Source organism: Terrapene carolina, unplaced genomic scaffold (assembly GCF_002925995.2).
Source record: "Terrapene carolina triunguis isolate 2854851 unplaced genomic scaffold, T_m_triunguis-2.0 Scaffold402, whole genome shotgun sequence".
In the NCBI taxonomy this organism is placed as follows: Eukaryota; Metazoa; Chordata; order Testudines; family Emydidae; genus Terrapene; species Terrapene triunguis.
Window position 1 is genome coordinate 1,427,551 of NW_020664753.1, and position 18,748 is coordinate 1,446,298.

Below are 18,748 nucleotides of genomic sequence, written 5' to 3' on the forward strand. Positions count from 1 at the left end.
CTATACGTCTGTTAGTCTATAAAGTGCCACAGGACTCTTTGCTGCTTATACATGTATGTGTATTATTCATACATGCAGCATACACTGTGCATAAGACTGAAGCTTCAAGCAGTGAGTGAAGTTTTTAACAGACATTGAAAATGTGGGGGGTTGTAATTGGCAAGCTGGCTTTCAGGAGGAATTTGACAGCAGAGCAGGAGGTTTTTTGGATAAGAAGCAGCAGGAAGGAGTGAAACACATGTAAACTCATGCTGCAGGAAAGTTACCAAGAACAACATGTGAATACACATGGAGAACTCACTGCACTTACTCATGTTATTAGTAGTTTGTGAGAAGAGCAGATCAAAAAATTCAAATTTCAACTTTTTTTAAATGAGAAACAGGGACACGTTTCGGTGAAAATTTTCTTGTTTTGCAACCGGGTCTAGTCGTGAGTGTTTGAGTGATCACTGCTGTATCTGGAAAGTGTTCAAGAAGCTCCCGAGTTTCACAAAAGTTAGAAGGAAGGATTATTCACCCAGAAATATGCACCAGAAAGTGTGTACGTGGGTAATTCACCATTGATTAGTCTCCCATTTAGAAAGCTTCAGCAATCCAATGAGAGAGCAAAAAGAATTCCATGTGACACAGGTAACCAATCACGTAGACTGAACAACATATAGCAAAAAGTCAAGACTCCAAAGTCTGACATTTATTTTCACAAACTGGCGAACACTTACAAATAATGAAGACAATCACAGGAATCGGGATCAGATGGGAAAAATGGGCTAAATCCATCAGCTCATTCATTCACAATGAATAATTCAGCCAGCTCTAACATTCATTCAAACACTGCAGTGTGTGTTTCCAGATCCAGGGGGCCCCTCTCTTGCTCTTTTAAAGATACCTTCTATGCGCAGTAGGACTAATTTTTTAGTGAGATCTCTCTTTAGCCTGGGTGACACCAATCATTTCACTTACCCAATGACACACTCCACTGAAACTGCAGACTTGCACCTGATTTCCACCCCAAACTACTATAGAATATAGATCTTCTTCTTCTTCTTCCACAAGCTGGGCCCCAAGTTCATTCAAAACTCTGGGAGCCAACCCTACTTTCAAGGTTGCACAGTACCAAAAGCTGAGTTTGGGGCAGATCGAATGATACATTCTGAGATGCAGACTACATTTTTGCCTCAGCCCAGTTCCTAGCAGACAAAAGACCCTCCACCATTATCACTAACCGTCTCAATTACTGGCAGGCTCAGCAGAGAGAAGTCAAGGACTGCATAGGCCATGGGGAAGGAACAGAGCTCTTGCCCTAAAAGCAGTTTTCCGGATTAGGGTTGAAGTATGCTGGCAGAGGGCAATATGTGGGGGGAGTTTGCACAGCTGCTGCCTCTGCATTACCTGCTCTGTGGCTAAGGTCTTAATACAATGGCCAGTGTGACACCTTCCATTATCGTAACAAGTAAGTGAAGACGCTGTGAATCTTGTGAAGACTGGGAGTCTCATTGGCTGTGTCTGGGAGCGAGCCCTGCCTGGCTGCTTTCACCAGCAGCAGCTGAGCTGTGACGGAGATGATGGGCACAGGATTTAGAGCTCAGTCTTGCAGGCCTTACTCTCAGGCTTTCCCTGGGACTAACTTTAAGGGCTGTAGGCCTTTAATGCCTCACTCACATTGGCTGCAATGGCCTTTGGGCCAGGCCCTCAGAGAGGTAGAGAACACATAATGCAAGTGAGGCGAACAGCACCTGGAACAAGAGGGGCTCGTTCTCACCTGGTATCCGCCAATGTGGCTCATCAGCTTCTCACTCATGGGGCTGCGGTTCAGGACGGAGTTCAGGACTTTGACTGCGGCGTACATCGCATGGTCATCCTGGGCCATGGCAATGAGGCCTAGCAGAATGGCTGGGCCCCCAATAAAGTTCAGGCTGTTAGCTGCTGGGCAAGACTGGAACACTCGTACCCCTGGGGAGAGACCAACAGTTACTGCTCCATGAACCGACATGGAACAAATCTAGAGCTGGACATTAATGGGCACATGACTGCAGTACAACAGCGACGCCCTGTTACCATGCTGCATCTCTGGGCAGGGGAGAACTTTCATCCTGAGAGTGGACTGCAGTAAATCTCTGAATTCTGCTGCATCTGAAAGGGAGGGTGGTGCATTTGCTTTAACAACCCAACGGAGAGAGAGATGGGTCTGAGCAGCAATGCCTGAATCTGGATCAGAACTCCAGAGAAAGCCAATCTGCAATGTTAGTCCTGGCCATTATTGTCAGGGTAGGGGCCAGCCATGAAGCCGAGTTCTAGATCTGAATCTCTCCCAAGTTCAAGGTTATTCTGAGCCAGGGTTTTGGTTTGGACTCATCTCTAAGAAAACCTACAGCATAAGAGAGATGAAGAGAAATGAAACTGCAAGAGGAAAAGGTAGAAATGCCATTAACTAATTGAGTCTGGCAAAAGGGCTCACTATTCTACAGCATGTGACCGTGACATCATTCCCAATGACACCTATGAGACTTTGGAGCCACATCCATTACATATTTCTGAACAAGATCACTACCAAACGCCTTGAAGCTTAAGGCATTAGAGGCAAGTTATCCCCTCAGATACATGTACATGCCGAGGTCCCATTGATTACAATGGGAGTCCTATGTACACATTCCAGGACAGAACATATAAACGTCTGAAGATCCAGTCTGACTAGCCCCAGCTCTCATGCTCTACTTTTCCATTCCCCAATTTGTACTTACCAAATTGGCCCACAGCCACCGATCCAATAGTTCGTAAGGGACCAGAGAGGTGTCCAGCAATGTTTCTAGCCAGGAAAACTGGTGTTGAACTGTCACGAGAGATGATCCCCATCTAAAATAGACCAAAAAGACCTTGTAGGAAACATTGTTGGAGGTTAAATTGGGGGTGGGGGAGCAGAGGAGGAAGCAAGGAATCAGGGATTGTATTTGTTTGGGATTATTTTAGTATTTTTAGACTACGATAGAACATTTCATGTACAAAGATAAACTGTTGCTCAAAATCGATAACACAAGGGGATTCAAAGTCAGAACTGCTCGTCCAGTCCAAATATCTCCTCCAGCTCTGCCACACATGCCCCTTACTGTTCCTATCGTGGGTACTGCATTGGCAGGGACTCAGAACAGCAATGCGGATAGCCTATAGTACACGCTTCAAACCCCAGGGACAGCTAAGTGAAATGAGGCACCCACTGAGGGAGTGCACTCCCCCTTCCAGGGCCAGCCAGGCACTCACAATCAGACCCGCCTGGGTATGATCAAGGAGGTCCCTGTCCCACTGAAACAGGAAAGGCAGCTGAGCAGCAAGGAGAGGACTAGAGGCCATCCAGCTCACAGGGACTAGTCAGACCAGACTCAGAGACTTTGCTGGAGGATGTCGAGTTGAGGTGTTTGTAAACCTGACTGCTGAGGAATAAGGGCCTCTCGACCTGTTTTACAAATGTTCCCTCTGTGAGACTTTATTAAAGGGGACATACTCATTTGGATTAGTGGGTTTGGTTTTGTTCCCCTGGCCTCCAGGGGCACACTGGCACAGCCCACCCCCTCACACAGCCTTAGGCATGAATAACCCGGCTTCTGTCATTATTTCAAGGCAGGATTTTACCACCACCTGAGCACTGTCAGAGCTCTATCTGTATCTCCCGCTCCAGCTAAAACAAAAACATGGCGAAGATGGAGTTCAGGTCAAGAGTGCTCGCCGGTAACTTAAGAGTAAAAAACCTTTGGAAATTAGAGCTAAGGTACCCAAACATCCATATTGAGCCCAGTGTTGACCCTACTAAGATCCAAAGCTGCTCCCTCTGGATTTAAGAAGCCTGCTGGGAGCAAAATCTGGGAGTGGGAGGAGGAGCCTGGAGTAACAGAGAAGGGATGCGCAGAGCACTCAGGGAAGCTACCTAAGAACCACAGACCTATAGGATGTGGGAGGCTAAGGAGAGTCTGTGGGGTGAGAAGCCCTGTGCACATTGGGCTGAGGATGAGGGAAATCCTGAAGAACTTAGCATATCTGTAGAGCTACAGGAGTCCCCGGGGAGGTTAGTCCACTACTCCCACACTGCTGCCGTGGGCTGCAGCTTCCTCACAATTCACTGCACTCATAGTGGCTCACGGATGTGATGCAGCGCATCCTTCTCCACCATTTCCTGGAGTCTCCACCATTTCCCTTTCCCTTGCCTTTGGAACAAAGAGGTTCTCCTGGTGGAAGACACCACCACATCTAACCCTCTACGCATGCAATGGTTCTGCTCTGTACCCATTTCTGCAGGCTCTGGTGGTGGTAAAGGGTGTGTACACATGCAGAGTCTGCTGCCATCTGGCTCCCCCGTGTAGGATACTGCAGATAATACTCCACCTGATGCCTGTGGGTGAGGGGCTTGAAGACTGACACTGAAGAAATACCGTAGTATCTGCACTTCACTGCCTCTCGTCGGACCCCCCGGGGGGCTAGACTGTGGCTGGATGTTGGGATGGTCAGGTGTCTCAGATGCAGAGGCATGAGCCAATCAAGTGTTTTTCCCTCCTGGCATCACTCCAGAGCAAAGTTAAGGTTGTTAGAGAGCTTTAACTGTGCATCCCTTACTTTGCCATGTCTGCATTTCTTTTAAGAGTAACTTGTATCCTGAACCATGTGAGTTTGTAACAGTTCACTTGGGGATAATTACAAAATACCTGTAAACTTTTTAACCCCTAAGTTATCGATATACACTCAATTTCAACTCCAGTTTTAACAAAAACAAAATTTTGTCCAGGAATTTTCTTCTTGTTAAACAATTTCATTAATGAGCACTCAATGAGATACTAAAAGAGAATGCTACCATGTGACAGTTAATGGATCAAAGATTTGTAACAACAGACCTTAAATCATTTAAAAATTACAGTCATATGACGTAACCCCCAGGCCATAAACCAACCACTAATTGACTGAGATCAAGAAAAAAAGTCTCCTATGGGCAGGTTATTCCATAATTTTGTTTTATGAAATTTTTGCACCTTCCTCTGACGCATGTGGTGCTAACCGCTGTCCGATACAGGGTACTGGATTAGATGTACCATAGCCTTGATACACAATGGTGATTTTTGTGCTCCCAGTGTTTTTATGGTTTATTGGACAAATGCACAAAGGTGACAACCCCAGTTTGTTGGGTTTTAGATAACTTTTTTTAATATTGATCAGCTCTAGGAATTATTTGGGGGGAAGATCTCTGGCCTGTTATACACGAGGTCAGATTAGATGATCACAAGATGATCCTTTCTAGCCTTGGAATCTATTAATAGACCTGGATGAATTTTTTTCGGCAAACAGAAATTTTGCCAAAAATGCATTTTTCAGGGCTCCAGAACTACTTGGGGTCCAATTTAGTAAATCGTTTCAGCTGAAAAAAATCTGACTTTTCAAAAAAAAGGTCAAAATGGTTTTTTTTGCAGTTTTTAAACAAGCCATTTCAACCTTTTATTTTGTCGTGCTATTTTTGACTCATAACAACATTTTACTTAGAAAATGTCCTTTTAAAATGTCAACCATGATTTGAAAATATTATTTCAAATAGACATTTGAAGCATTTCATTTGACCTGGCCAACTTTTTGTTTGTTTGTTTGTTTTTCGTTTAATCAAGAACAACAGGAAACAATTCCGTTTCCATTTGAAATAAAAGAGGGTTTTTTTATTTTTCGGTTTGACCATCAAACCCAAAAATCAATTGTTCGCTCAGCTCTAGTTGTCAATTACATAGCAGCCTTTGGTGCACATAGTGTTTAAGAAGACAAGTTTCCTCCTGTAATGCAAATTGATTTGAATCTCCTCCCACTTCCTTCAGTGCAAATCAGGAGTAACACCGCTGAAATGAATGGATTTATATTAATGTAAATTTGGTGTACATGGGAAGAGACTCAGATCCAGGAATTCAGGGAAAGCACCAGAGCAAGGAAGTTATAACAAAACCAGAGACTTTGCTCCAAGAAAATCTGAATGCAAAGGTGCCTGTCTGAAAGCAAAGGAAGAGACCCTGTGACCTCTTTGGCGATCAGCCGACCGTCCACTTCGTTGTAGCAGCTCTTTATGTCTTGGATGGTGGTGGTGGATGAGCAAATGGCGTTGATCCCAAATGAAATTCTCTCCTCTGCAATCAAGGCTGTGAGCTGAGGCTCTTTGGAGTCATCATTAGCTAAAACAAGAGAGACTTTTAAACCCGTGAGCAATTTCACATTCTCGGTACATGAGACTAAAACAGGTAAGTGGATAAAATGTGAGGGAGAAGGGGGTGTTTAGAAAGGGCTCCGCTTTGATCTAACCAGAACCACAACTGGACCTACATCTTTGCAGCCCAAAGGCTGGAGCTTGCCAGCATGGGCACCAGTAGGAGCTGCACTCAGCTTTTCTCCACTGGAAACTGCTCTTTGTAGATCTTACCACCAGCATCTCCATGAACCCAAGAGTTGAGAGCACGACACACAGTGCAGGTTTCATTAAGGAGGTATCTGTCGCTATATAATTATTCTCATAGGATAAATCCTTGCTTCTCCACATGGTCCAAGTAAAGAGGCTGGGCAGTGGAACCACTCCATGGAGGACTTTCCACACCCACCTGCTGAGAGCTGGGGAATAGTTTACCCCATAGCAATTATACCCTGTTCTCCAAGTAATTCCCAAGCCCTGTTCTGGGAAACTGAGTCAGGTCACTGGGTTCCCAGATCTGATTACACCTCTCTTGTTGCACAACAGTCTCCCCCCTCTTGGAGAGAGGAGGTGGTGCATCATGGCAGTCACGTGGCCATGGAGCATCATGGGAAATGAAGTCTGGCTGGGGATGCCAGTCTATAGAGGAGAATGGGAGCACGAAACTCCCAAACAACAACTCCCATAAGGCACTGCTGCAGAATCAAAATATTTTGGCTTTTGGCTGAAATATTTTGATTTTCAGGCATTCAATTTTTTGACAAAAAAATCCAGGTTTTCCCTAGAAAGCAGACATTTTACATGGAAAACATTTTGTTGTAAAAAAACCCTCAATTTTCCATTGAAAACCAGTTTTGATGAAAAATTTCACCCCGCCTGTACCCTTTGCTTTAGGCTGCAGCTTCAGCAGATGGGTTTGTTCCACTCTTTTAAAGTGTGAGAAGACATCCCCAGCCCACTAACTTCCTAATGCAGAGGTGGATACACTCAGCAGTTGAACAAGCAGCAATCAATAACTAAAATGTACTGGAGATGCTCTGTCTGCCTGTTTAATAATTGAAGCTAACAGTATACTTTAGTTAAAAAGCTTCTTCATTAAATTGAATGCAACTTCGTGCTCCCTGCCTCCCGCTCTCTCCCCCACTGTTTTGCACCACTCTCCTCTGAGGGCCTGTGCAGCTAAGGAGATTGCTGTTTCCTTTTCTGCTATGTTTTTGTCTAGCACTGCACATCCCAGTTACAAAGGTTCTTCCTTAATGTCTGCCTCACCCAAACTGGAGACTCCATAAATAACAAGATGCCCACAGAAAATGAAGACGGTTGGTCCTGTGGTCAAGCCACTGAGTTGGAACTCAGGAGTTAGAGCTCTAGTCTGGGCTGGGGGAGATCGGTGTTCAATTCCGGCTCCGCCACAAAAATCCCGTGTAAACCTGGGCAAGTCACTTAGGCCTGGTCTGCTCTTGCAGCAGTGTGTAAGGTACACGCCACAATGAAAAGCAGGCTGCTTCCACACTGTAGCATATAGCTACATGGAGCAGTGAAAGGCTCCAGCAGCGGAGGGAGGGGCAGTGAAAGGCTCTGGCAACAGGGGGGCAGCAGGACTCTATACTGCTAAAAACAGCCATGTAAATGGGGGAGGCACGGCTGGGGTGTGTAGAGAGTCATGTAGGGTATACATGGTGTCTGGTGTCTCTGTACTCTACTCGCCTAAGGAGTGCCTCACCATCTATGCTGCGATTTATACCCATGTTAGGGGACGTGTAGTGTCTGTACTCAACATGCCGCTGACAGTGTAGACATAGCCTTAGTCTCTCTCGGCTTCAATTCCCACGGGTCACATGAGGATAGAAGCACTGACCTACCCAACGGGGTGTGCGGGGAGGGGTTCTGAGGAGAAATACACTGACAATTGTGAAGCGCCCAGATACTATGGTGATGGGGGGCATAGAAGCATGACAGATGGATCAATCTTAATTAATTCTTGACTCTGTCACAGATGCCCTGGGCAAGTCACTTAAAGCCAGATTTTGAAAAGTATTTAGGTGTCTGAAGATGCAGATAGGAATTCCGGCACTTTTGAAAACCCCACTAGGTGCCTAACTCCTAGCGGAGGCCTAGCTCTGTGCCTCAGTTTGCCCTGTAAAATAGGGATAATTATACTTCATTCCTCTCACTCTCGTCTGTCCTGTCTGTTTAGATCGTAAGGCCTTACTACACGTACACCCAGTGTCCAGCATAATGGGGACCCATCTTGTTAGAGGCCTCTAGGCACACCGGGAATGTTAATAATGGATGATAATAATAAACCACGGCAGATGCCCGGTGCGGCACATCCGAGTCCCCGCATACCTGGAAGCTGCACTGCCTGGAAGTTACTGAAGTACCGGGGCCCAAGCTTGTTAATCACCTCCACGGTTTCCCCAGAGATCGACTCTTCAAACAAGTATGTCGGGCCCAGGCGCCAAGCTAAGGAGGACTTCTGTTTCCAAACGCGGGGGGTAGCTATGTAGCCATAGATGTCGACGAAGGACGACGGTTCCATGGAAATACTGCTCCCGGGTAAGGGCTGTATGTACTGCATCTGCACCAGAGAAAGAATTCGCTTGTGTATCTGCGGAGCTGTAGGGCCTCTGCCCAGCAAGATACTGTCTGTCCTCATCCCCACTGAAGTCAAGGGGAGTCACAGGTGCTGTGCATGTGATGTCACAGATCAGGTCCTTAGTTGGTGAAAATCCCAGTTACATAAGGACTGACATTAACACAAGGGATCATGCTGTTTCGCTCAGAGATCATATGCATCCGAAGAAGTGGGTTGTAGCCCACGAAAGCTTATGCTCTAATAAATTTGTTAGTCTCTAAGGTGCCACAAGTACTCCTGTTCTTTTTGCGGATACAGACTAACACGGCTGCTACTCTGAAATCAGAGATCACGTAACTACATCAGGCTAAATTCGTCCCTGGTGCAATCACACTGACTTGAGCTGTTTCCACTAGGGATCAATTTGGCCCATTCTTTTCAACACTTAAACTATGCTTTTGTAATCTGGTCACCTGATACATCTGGTCTCTCCTTCCTGGAACGAGATAACAAGTAGACCCCAAGCGGGATCAATAGTCTCCGAAGTGTGCTCTGTGTGCTATCAGTGACCTACAGAGCACTTGCCAGTGATCTGTGAAGACCTTCTGATTCCCATGGGACTGCTAAATCACCTCTTTGTTCTCAGCTGCTAAAGAGCAGCAAAGAAGCAAAATCTACATTAAATACTTCCCTGATGCTACATTTCCATGTCAGCAATTACTATAGTTGTAACAGGGATGTTCAATAATCAGTTTTGGGTTCCTAACTCCTTAAGCAACTTTGGAAATCCTGGTGTTTTCCTCCAAGAATCAGCTGTCACTTTACATGACTATTTAAAGCCCCAATCCCGCAACTTGTTCCATTTGGGCAGACCCCTGCACCTGCACCCCATCAACTTCAATAGGGCTATTTGCCAGGGGTAGATCAGTTACAGGACATGGGCCTATCATTTAATAACTAGTCAATTTTCAGCTTTGATCATAATCTAGTCAACATTGCAGCTGGGCTCTGAGGAAGGCTAGTCAACCCCAACGCAGCAAAAAAGTTAAGATGCCTTTTTGGACTCTGAGGAGCAACTCTATTGTGCTCCTCTAGATTGTAAAATCTAGACTAAGATCTAGATCGTCTAAAATGTAAAATCTCCTGGGCAGGGACTATGTACTACTCTGTATGCATACAGCACCTAGCACAGCAGGGCCCTGTTCTTGGTTAGTCCCTCCCCAGGCTCTACTATAACTAACAACTTAATAAATAATTATTTTTAGAACTGAGATTTTCAAAAGCATCATAGTGATTTATACTTCTAAATCACTTTCAAAAGTACCATCAGAACTTGCACTCCTCAAGTCACGTAGGCACTTTTGAAAACCCCACCCAAGGTGTCTTTCTTAAAGAACACCCATCCAGTTCATTTCAAATGTAGTAGAAAAATCCTCTGCCTTGATCCCAGACTTAAACTTCCTTGAGGCCAATGTTCTTTTTTTGGGGGGTAGATTTTAGAGAAGGATCCAGAATCAGGCTTGTAATGGAAACTGGGTAGCAACCATAACTATAGAGAGGCTACTGCACGTCCAGAATGACCTAGGAGACAAGTTTCATCAATAGGAGCCTAAAGGCTAGGTACCTACATCTACACCAGGCACCTAAACAAGCCATTTTCCCCAAAGTGCAGATCACTCAGCAGCTCCAGTTTACTTCAATGGGAGATCAGCATTTTGGAAAATCTGGCCACTTAAGTGCTGAAATATGGACGTAGGCACCTGCCTATTTTTGAAAAATGTTCATTTATAATCGCAAATAGTTTTCAGAGCTTAATGCAGACTCTATTAGGGTAGGGATATGACCTTTATGGGGCCACATCATCCCAAATATGCTACTGCAGGGTCCTTATCCTTTCCTCTGAAGTATTTGATGCTGGGTACAGTAGGAGACTGGATCAGATTGCTCTCAGATCTGATCCTGTCTGCAATTCCCATGACACTAAAATCCTGGCCCTAGATATTAATGACCTCTGTGTAATTCTGATTTGTTGCCTGATTTCCTCTTCGCTTTCCATATCACGAAAAAAGCATCACCTCATTTCCTCAAGACACGGAATCTGGGCCCATCTCTTATTTACTAAAGCCTTGTTTTATTTTTATTTTGACTTATGATAAACACATTTGCTGTGAATCCTTTAATCCATTGTGATGCTCAAGCCTGGTTTTATCCATGACTTCCAGTCTCATTTAAAAGAAGGCAAATTAAATTAAGTTTTCATTCTCAGAATGGATATAGGTCCCACAAGATGCTGTGGAGACATAATTTTTCTCAAGTATGGGAAAGAGAATATTGGGAATGAAACAGATTGCTTTTACAGGGAAAGTATAACACACAAGCGAGCTTTGCATACATCAGAATAGAGGAGTCAGAAGGAAGAGACCAAGGTTGCTATAAATGAATGACAGTGGAGAGGGGAAGGGATCTAGGGACTGCCTAGAATTGGACGACAGTTTCAGTATGGCCAACCACAAGTGTTTAAAAAGAATCACAAGTAAGGCTTCAAAACTATCCTGAGATTGGCTTAAAAATTTTGAGATTTAAAATAAAATAAAATAAATAAAAAATAAAATAAAACAAAATAATAAATTGGTGGTGCTTTTTATTTGCCTTCTTGTTTCTGAGCCTTCAGGGTGCACTGAGTTCAAGCTTTTCCCCACACCCAAAAGGTGAAGAAACTATTTTTTGTAATGAAAGTTGAGACTCTTGTGAAATGACATGACTCCGGGAGCTGGGGCTTTATTAGAAAACAACTAAATTTTGCAAGACTTGCAAAAAAAAAAATCACGTTTTGCAATCCTCTTTCCCCCCATTTTGAGCCATCTTTCTTATTTCATATTAACCCATGTGAACATAGCTCTTGGAAACAGACTGAGTCTATTATTTGAGGAGAAGATCTAGTTCACAGACTGTTTGACACTAGAGCTGGGAGCAGATTGGCCAGTATGCAGGGAATGACCACCTGAGGGATGTGAAACTCAGAGTGTTCCATGGGATGCAACAGGCAGGGCAGGGAAGCAGTGGGACACACCAAACCCATAGATGTCTGAGATGTAGGGGGAAATCCCATCAGTCTTAGCATTATTGTGGAAGGCTGGGCAGTCACACAGAGGATCAGTGTCTCTGCACTGCTCCCCGGGCCTCCTTCTGCAATCCCAACATTGAAGCATCCGAAATGACTATTCCCTGTTGAAAATACAGACCTAAAGCCTTTGAATCCCCAACTTGAGATGCCTCTAAAGGGTCCTGAATTTCAAAGGGCGGGTTCTCAGCATTCCTAAGAATGGCCCTTTTAAGGTGTCTCAGGTTGGGCCCCCATAATCACTGGTCACTTTTGAAAATCTGAGCCTCAATTTCTAAGGATTCGTGTGATTTCCAGTGCCAGCCTGAGCGCCACGTGCTCCAACGCATACGGACAGCATTGCTCTTTGAGGTCTCCTAGCTGTGGGATTAACAAGACAGGAAGAAACTGACCCAAGAAATGCAAATGACCAGCTGCCAAGCACGGTTTTATGAAGAAAGCCTTTACCTTAGCAGAGCCAAGTATCTGTCCGTTGATATACGCCGAAACGATGCAGTTCCTTTTCGTTTCCTTAGCAACCGTCACTGTGAGGTGATGCCACTGCCCCGTGGCTAGTTGTTGGGTGCAGCTGAACTCAATCTGAGTTGGGGCTGAGGAGTGATTTGGGACCTCCACTTCAGGTTCCATGATGTCTGCACAGGAAAAACAAGCACTTAAGTGGCAGGCAGACAGAGCAGAGGCTGTCTTTTACTGTGTGTTTGCACAAGGCCTGGCAAAATACAGCCTCAGTCCTGATGGGGACCTCTGGGCAGTATTGCAATGCAACTAATATTAACATACTGACTGGGAAACTGAGGCACGAAGAGGTGAAGTGACTTGCCCAAGATCACAGAGTCAGTCAATGGCAGAGCCGGGGTAGGACTGCGGAGCTTTAGGAAAGCAGTGATGGGAGGGAGCAATAAAAATGCCCTAAACTGCTGGAGTCCTTTTATCAGGACTTAAGGTTTCCCTAAGCCTCGAGATTCACATGTATCAGAGGGGTAGCCGTGTTAGTCTGGATCTGTAAAAAGCAACAAAGAGTCCTGTGGCACCTTAAAGACTAACAGATGTATTGGAGCATAAGCTTTCGTGGGTGAATACCCATTGCGTCTGACGAAGTGGGTATTCACCCACGAGATTCACATGGTGTGTGCTGGAGCTGCGCTCCCAAATACCGCCGGCTCTCAAGAATGTTTTTTTCTCAACGTCCTGGGGGCTGTAAAATGAAACCAATTCTAAACAAGACAAATCCTCAAGTCCTCATTGATTGAGCTTCTATGGAAAGGATCTCTTAGAGGCTGGACACATTCAGATCCTTTGTATGTGGTGACTGCATTACGGAGACAGGTAAGCTGGTGTTTTCAAAGGTGCCTAAGGGTGTTGGGCACCCAGCTCAATGGGAATCAGGCACCTAACTCCATTAGACTTCTTTGAAAATCCCAGCTGCACTGTACACCCCACTCTCAGTCCCAGCCCCCTTCTCCCATGGATTAATCAGGATCATGTTTGAATTACCAAGCACAGCTCTGATCATTGGATAAGAAGAAATGGATAAGTGAAAGACTCAGAATAGCCATTCAAAAATCAGGGAAGCCAACTAGCTGTTTGCTTTGGAAGCCAGGAGATCAGGGGATGTTCACTGCCATCTCAGTCCCCTCTATGCTCCAGATCTGTGCACGTCCCTCATGTCATTATCAGTGAGAATAATAACAGGTATTAATTTATAAGCTGCACTATTCCCAAAGACTTCTGGGAACCTGGCACAATTTAGCACATTAATTTAGCATCGTCTCCTCGAACAGCAGAATATTAATGGCAAAAGGGTGGTCATTTTACATACCTAAGAAACCATTCTTGTTGGAGAAGACTCCCCTTCTTGTGGGGAAGATACACATTAGATGTTCGTGCAGGTGCCAGGGTACAACAACAATGGGATCTTTATTATCTAATACTGTGACTAGGGCAGACATAGTAATAATACTAGCTCTTACACAGCCACACAGTAACATACATATACGACTGGACTACAGAATTTCTGTTCTTTAGAAGTAACCTAGAATGACGTATCACTCTAGGTACTTCTCAACAACTGGGACTTCGTAGTCCAGTCACAGTAACACAGCAACATACGAGCAACTCCATAACACCTTCTACCAAACACTGAAGGGAACTTACATCATATTCCAATACATTTCAATGCATTGCCCCACAGCCTGACATAACCACGTCTGTAGGGGCTCAACATGTACTTATAAGCCATTACCAACTCTTACTAAGACTAGAGGTGGGTGAAATGTTTTGGCTAAATAGTAATGTGCCAGAAATGAAGTTTTGGGGCGAACAAACTCATTTGTGAATAAAGGTTGAATTCGATGAATAGTTTCGGACAAATACGAATGAGAATAATTTTTCTGAAAAACACCTAAATGGTTTGCTTTGTCATTTGCTAAATGAATCCTTTAGACACTTCATTTTGAAAATGTTGCTTCAAATAGATGTTCAAAATGTTTCATTCAACCTGGACAAAATTTTCAGTTTTTCATTATGTCGAGAAAAAAACCCAACAACAAAATCCATTTTGTTTCAAAATGAACTGATTTTTTTTTCTGTTCAGTGGCCAAACTGAAAAAAAAAAATTATCTGCTCAGCTCTAAGTAAGACAAATCAAATGATTTCTTAAATACAGCCAGATGGCCTCTGTTTCTGATGTCAGGTTTGCAGATCCCACCTGGGATAACACAATGCTATTCACACACTGTATAATGGAAGTAGGAGATGGGATCTTTCACACGTGTTCAGTGATTCTCTTGAGGGTTGGGGAAAGGAATCAGAAATGTAATTAAAAAGAAGAATAAAAGAGCACTCAATGCACAATGTATCTGTTTAATTTGCAATGAAATCTGCATCAATTTCACTCCACTTTCACTCCAAGCAGTACAAAATTCTGCTAATTGCAATAAACGATACTGTCCTAAGTAGGGCACTGAAAATCAAGTGCAAAGAATAAGAAGTGGAGTAATAAATAGAACCGATATTAATCCTTGGGTGAGTTCCAGACCCTTTCTACTACTCTTGTCAATTAGAGCTGACCAGGTAAGAATTCCCCTGCTGCGGGAACTCCCAGCTGGTACAGATCTCATGTGCCTGGCCACTGAGCCAGCCCCAATCTAATCCTGGTAGAGGGGGTGGGAAAGGAGAATGCCAGAATACTTATGATTGGTTGTTGTCTGGGATATAACAGAGCAGCCTGGGGGCTGCTCTAACCCACACTGACACTGGCACAGATCCACCCTGAGAATCAGGTAGATGTAGCAGCTCCTTGTCTTTGCTGTACGAAGCACAAATTGAGCAGGACCGAGAATCTAGACCACCACCTCTGCCCTGCTAGGATCCAGGATCACACTGACTCACACCAGATGATACATTCTGGTGTTTCCTTCACGAGCTGCTGACAGTGTTGTACAGCAATGACCTCCAAATACCGTGGGACCCTCTGAAGGAAATTGTTTTTACCACTCTGCACAGGTCCGGCCTGAGGATATGGGGGAGGGTCAGTGAGATGATTCTTTCGGACATGCCTCAAGCTTACTTGGCTCACATTACATATCCCAGCCAGCAGCGCTGCCCAAGGGATCAGATGCACTCTGGCCATGGCCCTCTCCCACCCCCTAAAACTGGACTGGGGCTGGCACAGTGGCCAGACACCCCGGCAGCTCCCCCGCCCCAGGGAATTCTCACTTGGCCACCTAGTGCTGTTGATTGTATGTGGAAGGTACCCAGGGCTAGGTTCAAAAAGCATTTAGGCGCCTACGTTTTAGGTTCCACTGCAATTCACAAAACTCCTGTTGAACTTTGTGCCCATTTCTACCTCTGGCCTATGTGCTGCTTCCTCCTTCTAGGCTCCTGGGCACCCATCTCCTGCCTAAGCCCCAGAGCAATTCCCAAAGCAGGGGAAAACAGGCATTCAGATCCCTGTGCAAATCCTTTCTCCTCATCAGGTGGGGGGCGGGGGGGACTTGAATGAGGGGAATCCCACATCCCAGGTGAGTACCCCAACCATAAGGCTAAAAGTGATGAGAGAGGTCATCCTCCCTCACCCACCGCAGCGCTCCCCCACCCCCAGCTTCCTGTACAGAACTCCTGAGATGCCTAACTCCAAAGAAGGTTCCTGCATTGTGGATCACAAGCAGAGCTAGCTGCCACCCTGCAGCCCAGATGTAGGCGCCTATCCCCATGGGCTCACCTTTCGTTGGCCTCTCCCATTGGCTGGCTTAGGCAAGGAGCTGCCTAGTGCACTGGGTTTTGTGAATCGCTAAGTGGGCTGTCTCTCCCCATTTACTGTCTAGACAGCAGAGGTGCCTCACTCAGGCTTTGCAGGATTTTCTAGGTGCCAAAAAGTTAAGCCTTGTGACACCCAGCATCATAATGCCCAAGTCTCTTTGTGAATATAGGCGTCAGATGCTGCAGTGATCGGTGGCAGTATGGCACTCAGAGTTAAATAGATACAGATAAGAGGGGGAAGGGATCTTTTGTCCCCCACCCTTCCACTCCTTGTACCTTTCAACCCTAGTGATTAGTTGATAGCTGTTTCTGTTTCCCAAGGCTCTTTCCAGGGCAGAGGTCTAGAATTCCTTTTTAAAAGGAAAGTGGAGATTACCCTTTAAATCTCTAGTCCTCCCGAATGACTGAGGCCCTGGCCTTGCAGTGCCTGTGGAAAGCCTTACCCAGTGGCTGGAACTCCACTTCCTCTGTAGAGATGACCAAGGAGCGGTCTGTGGGGGAGAAGCTGACAGCAAAGCAGACAAACTCCTGCTCCATCCTTGACATGTGCCGCACCACGGTGAGGAAGCGCAAGGGGTGGGCATCGCGGGTAGAGCAGAACCTGCTGACCAGGAACCAGGAGGAGACAGTCAGGCCGCCCGAGGGTGGGAACAGTCTGGCACCTGCGGGTAGGAAACAAAATGAGTGTGAGGAAGCAGGCTCCCCTGCTCGGTCCCTGACAACAGGGCTCTGTCCCTTTCACCTGAGGATCTCAGAATGCTTTTCAAATATTAATCTAGTGCCCTGTGAGGCACAGAACAGTCAAATGACTTCTCCGAAGTCCCCCAGCATGTAAGTGGAAGCAGCAACTGTGGAATCCAGGAGCTTTAATTCCAAGTCCCCCCGCCCCCCACTAGACAGCACTGCCTCTCTTATTATGGTGCCAGACAGGATGTGTGTGGCCCAGGATTATCTGATGAGAAATGGGGTTACCAGGCCACTCATTGAGGAGAGAGACACTTAGAGATGTGCTTCCTGTGGGGGAGTCCAGATCTGCAATTGGAACCGAGCTTCCCCAGAGTTTAGAGAATCCTAGAGGTCAGTCTAGTTTTAAATGTTTCATGTGATGCACCTTCCGTCCCTTCCTCTAGGGGATTATCCCACAGTCTAATGGATCTCACCTGTTAGGGTGTTTTCCTGGTATCTGCCCTGCCTTAAAGTCACCCCTTTACTCCTAACAGTCAGAGCAGATGTTGCAGCATGGCCTGACGCAAAGAGAGGCTTGAGCTCTATACCTCAGAGCTGGATCTGAGGCAAGAGTCGGGAGGGTGTTGAAGCAGTGGTCTTGTATGCGACCATCTCTGGATAACGCAGGATGCCTGAGAGCAGGAGGACTATGCTCATCTTTCTCAGAAGGCTCCATGTGAACCAGCAGGTACCTACCCATTCCGATGCCTCCTGAGATGGAGTGTTCCACATTGGGGCCCATCACAGTGGAGAGCGTGGGGAGGAACAAACAGCTGCAAAACAAAGAAAGCAGAAATTCAAGCCTGTCTCGGCGAGCCATTAAGGACCTGGCTCTGTGCTCCTTCCACACGCCAACCTCCCACGGACTACAATCCTGCAGCCTTGGCCCCTCAGTGGGTCTAGGCTGATGATGAGGAGCATGGCAGACTCTCTCTGCCATCACTAGGAGGCTGTGCGCAGGCTGTGTGAGTTGCTAGCACTGCTGCATGGAGGAGAATTATGGGAGCAGGAGGATCTGCTATGACTCTCTTGTTTGGTCCAAAATAAGAGATGGGAGGCTCTGTAAAGTGATAAAAAGAGCAGCATGAATTGCAGCAATACCCGTATCCCTCAGGAGACATGTCGAACTCCACGAAGGACGGTGCCAAGGAAGTGTTGTGTGGCTGGAAGTTCCGCGGCGACGTCATGGAGATGAGACTCATAGATGTCTGGAGAGCTATTGCAGAGCCCCTGGACACCCATGGGGAACTGGTGGTCCGCGTGGCTAGCTGAGGAACCACAGGATTGTCCGGCACGGCTGCTCCTGAATCTAGGACAATAATGGCCATCATTAGCAATGCACAGCACTGTCACTGCTTCCATTCTGTAGCATGCTTCTTTCCCATTTCATTGATTGCAGCTACAAAGCATGTATCTTATTGTCATGGCTTCTCCCTCCTTGCTCAATTAGTCCTCCTTGGGCTGCAGAAACCTTTCCAGTGCTGCGGGGGGTGGGGAGGAGGAGGAAATAGGAGTGGAGCTGGGGGACTGATGCATTTTTCAGTCAATCAGCAATTTTGAAAAATCAGAAAAAAACCCATTCTTTCACATTGAACGGAAAATGAAATTTTAAAAACGTTGCAGCAAATCGTAAAAAAGCCAAAACAAGTTTCCTTTCAGATCAGACGAAACTTTTTGTTTGGACAAAACTGAAACTTTTGGTTTTAGTGTGAATGTTTCTTGGACATTTTTGAACTTTAAAATAAAATTAAAGGAAATTTTGAAAAGAAACATTGGTTCAAACCGAAAAATCAAAACGTTGCCATTGGGGGAGTGGGAAGCTGGCGGTGGTGGCGTTGGGTTTTTTTTGGTTTTATACAAACGGTTTGGTGCA

At 45.7% G+C, this 18,748-nt stretch overlaps 1 protein-coding gene across 1 annotated transcript in view; it reads right to left on the reverse strand.

The window, feature by feature from the left end:
- Positions 1 to 18,748, reverse strand: part of WDFY4 (WDFY family member 4) — a 230,467-nt gene that overhangs the window by 145,173 nt on the left and 66,546 nt on the right. The window contains exons 15-22 of the mRNA XM_026658165.2: positions 17,977 to 18,184; positions 17,572 to 17,648; positions 16,593 to 16,811; positions 12,337 to 12,521; positions 8,540 to 8,771; positions 6,028 to 6,179; positions 2,739 to 2,850; positions 1,760 to 1,950 (exon numbers count right to left, since the gene is read on the reverse strand). Of these exons, the coding sequence (XP_026513950.1) occupies positions 1,760 to 1,950; positions 2,739 to 2,850; positions 6,028 to 6,179; positions 8,540 to 8,771; positions 12,337 to 12,521; positions 16,593 to 16,811; positions 17,572 to 17,648; positions 17,977 to 18,184 (1,376 nt within the window). The remainder of the gene's footprint in view (positions 1 to 1,759; positions 1,951 to 2,738; positions 2,851 to 6,027; positions 6,180 to 8,539; positions 8,772 to 12,336; positions 12,522 to 16,592; positions 16,812 to 17,571; positions 17,649 to 17,976; positions 18,185 to 18,748) is intronic.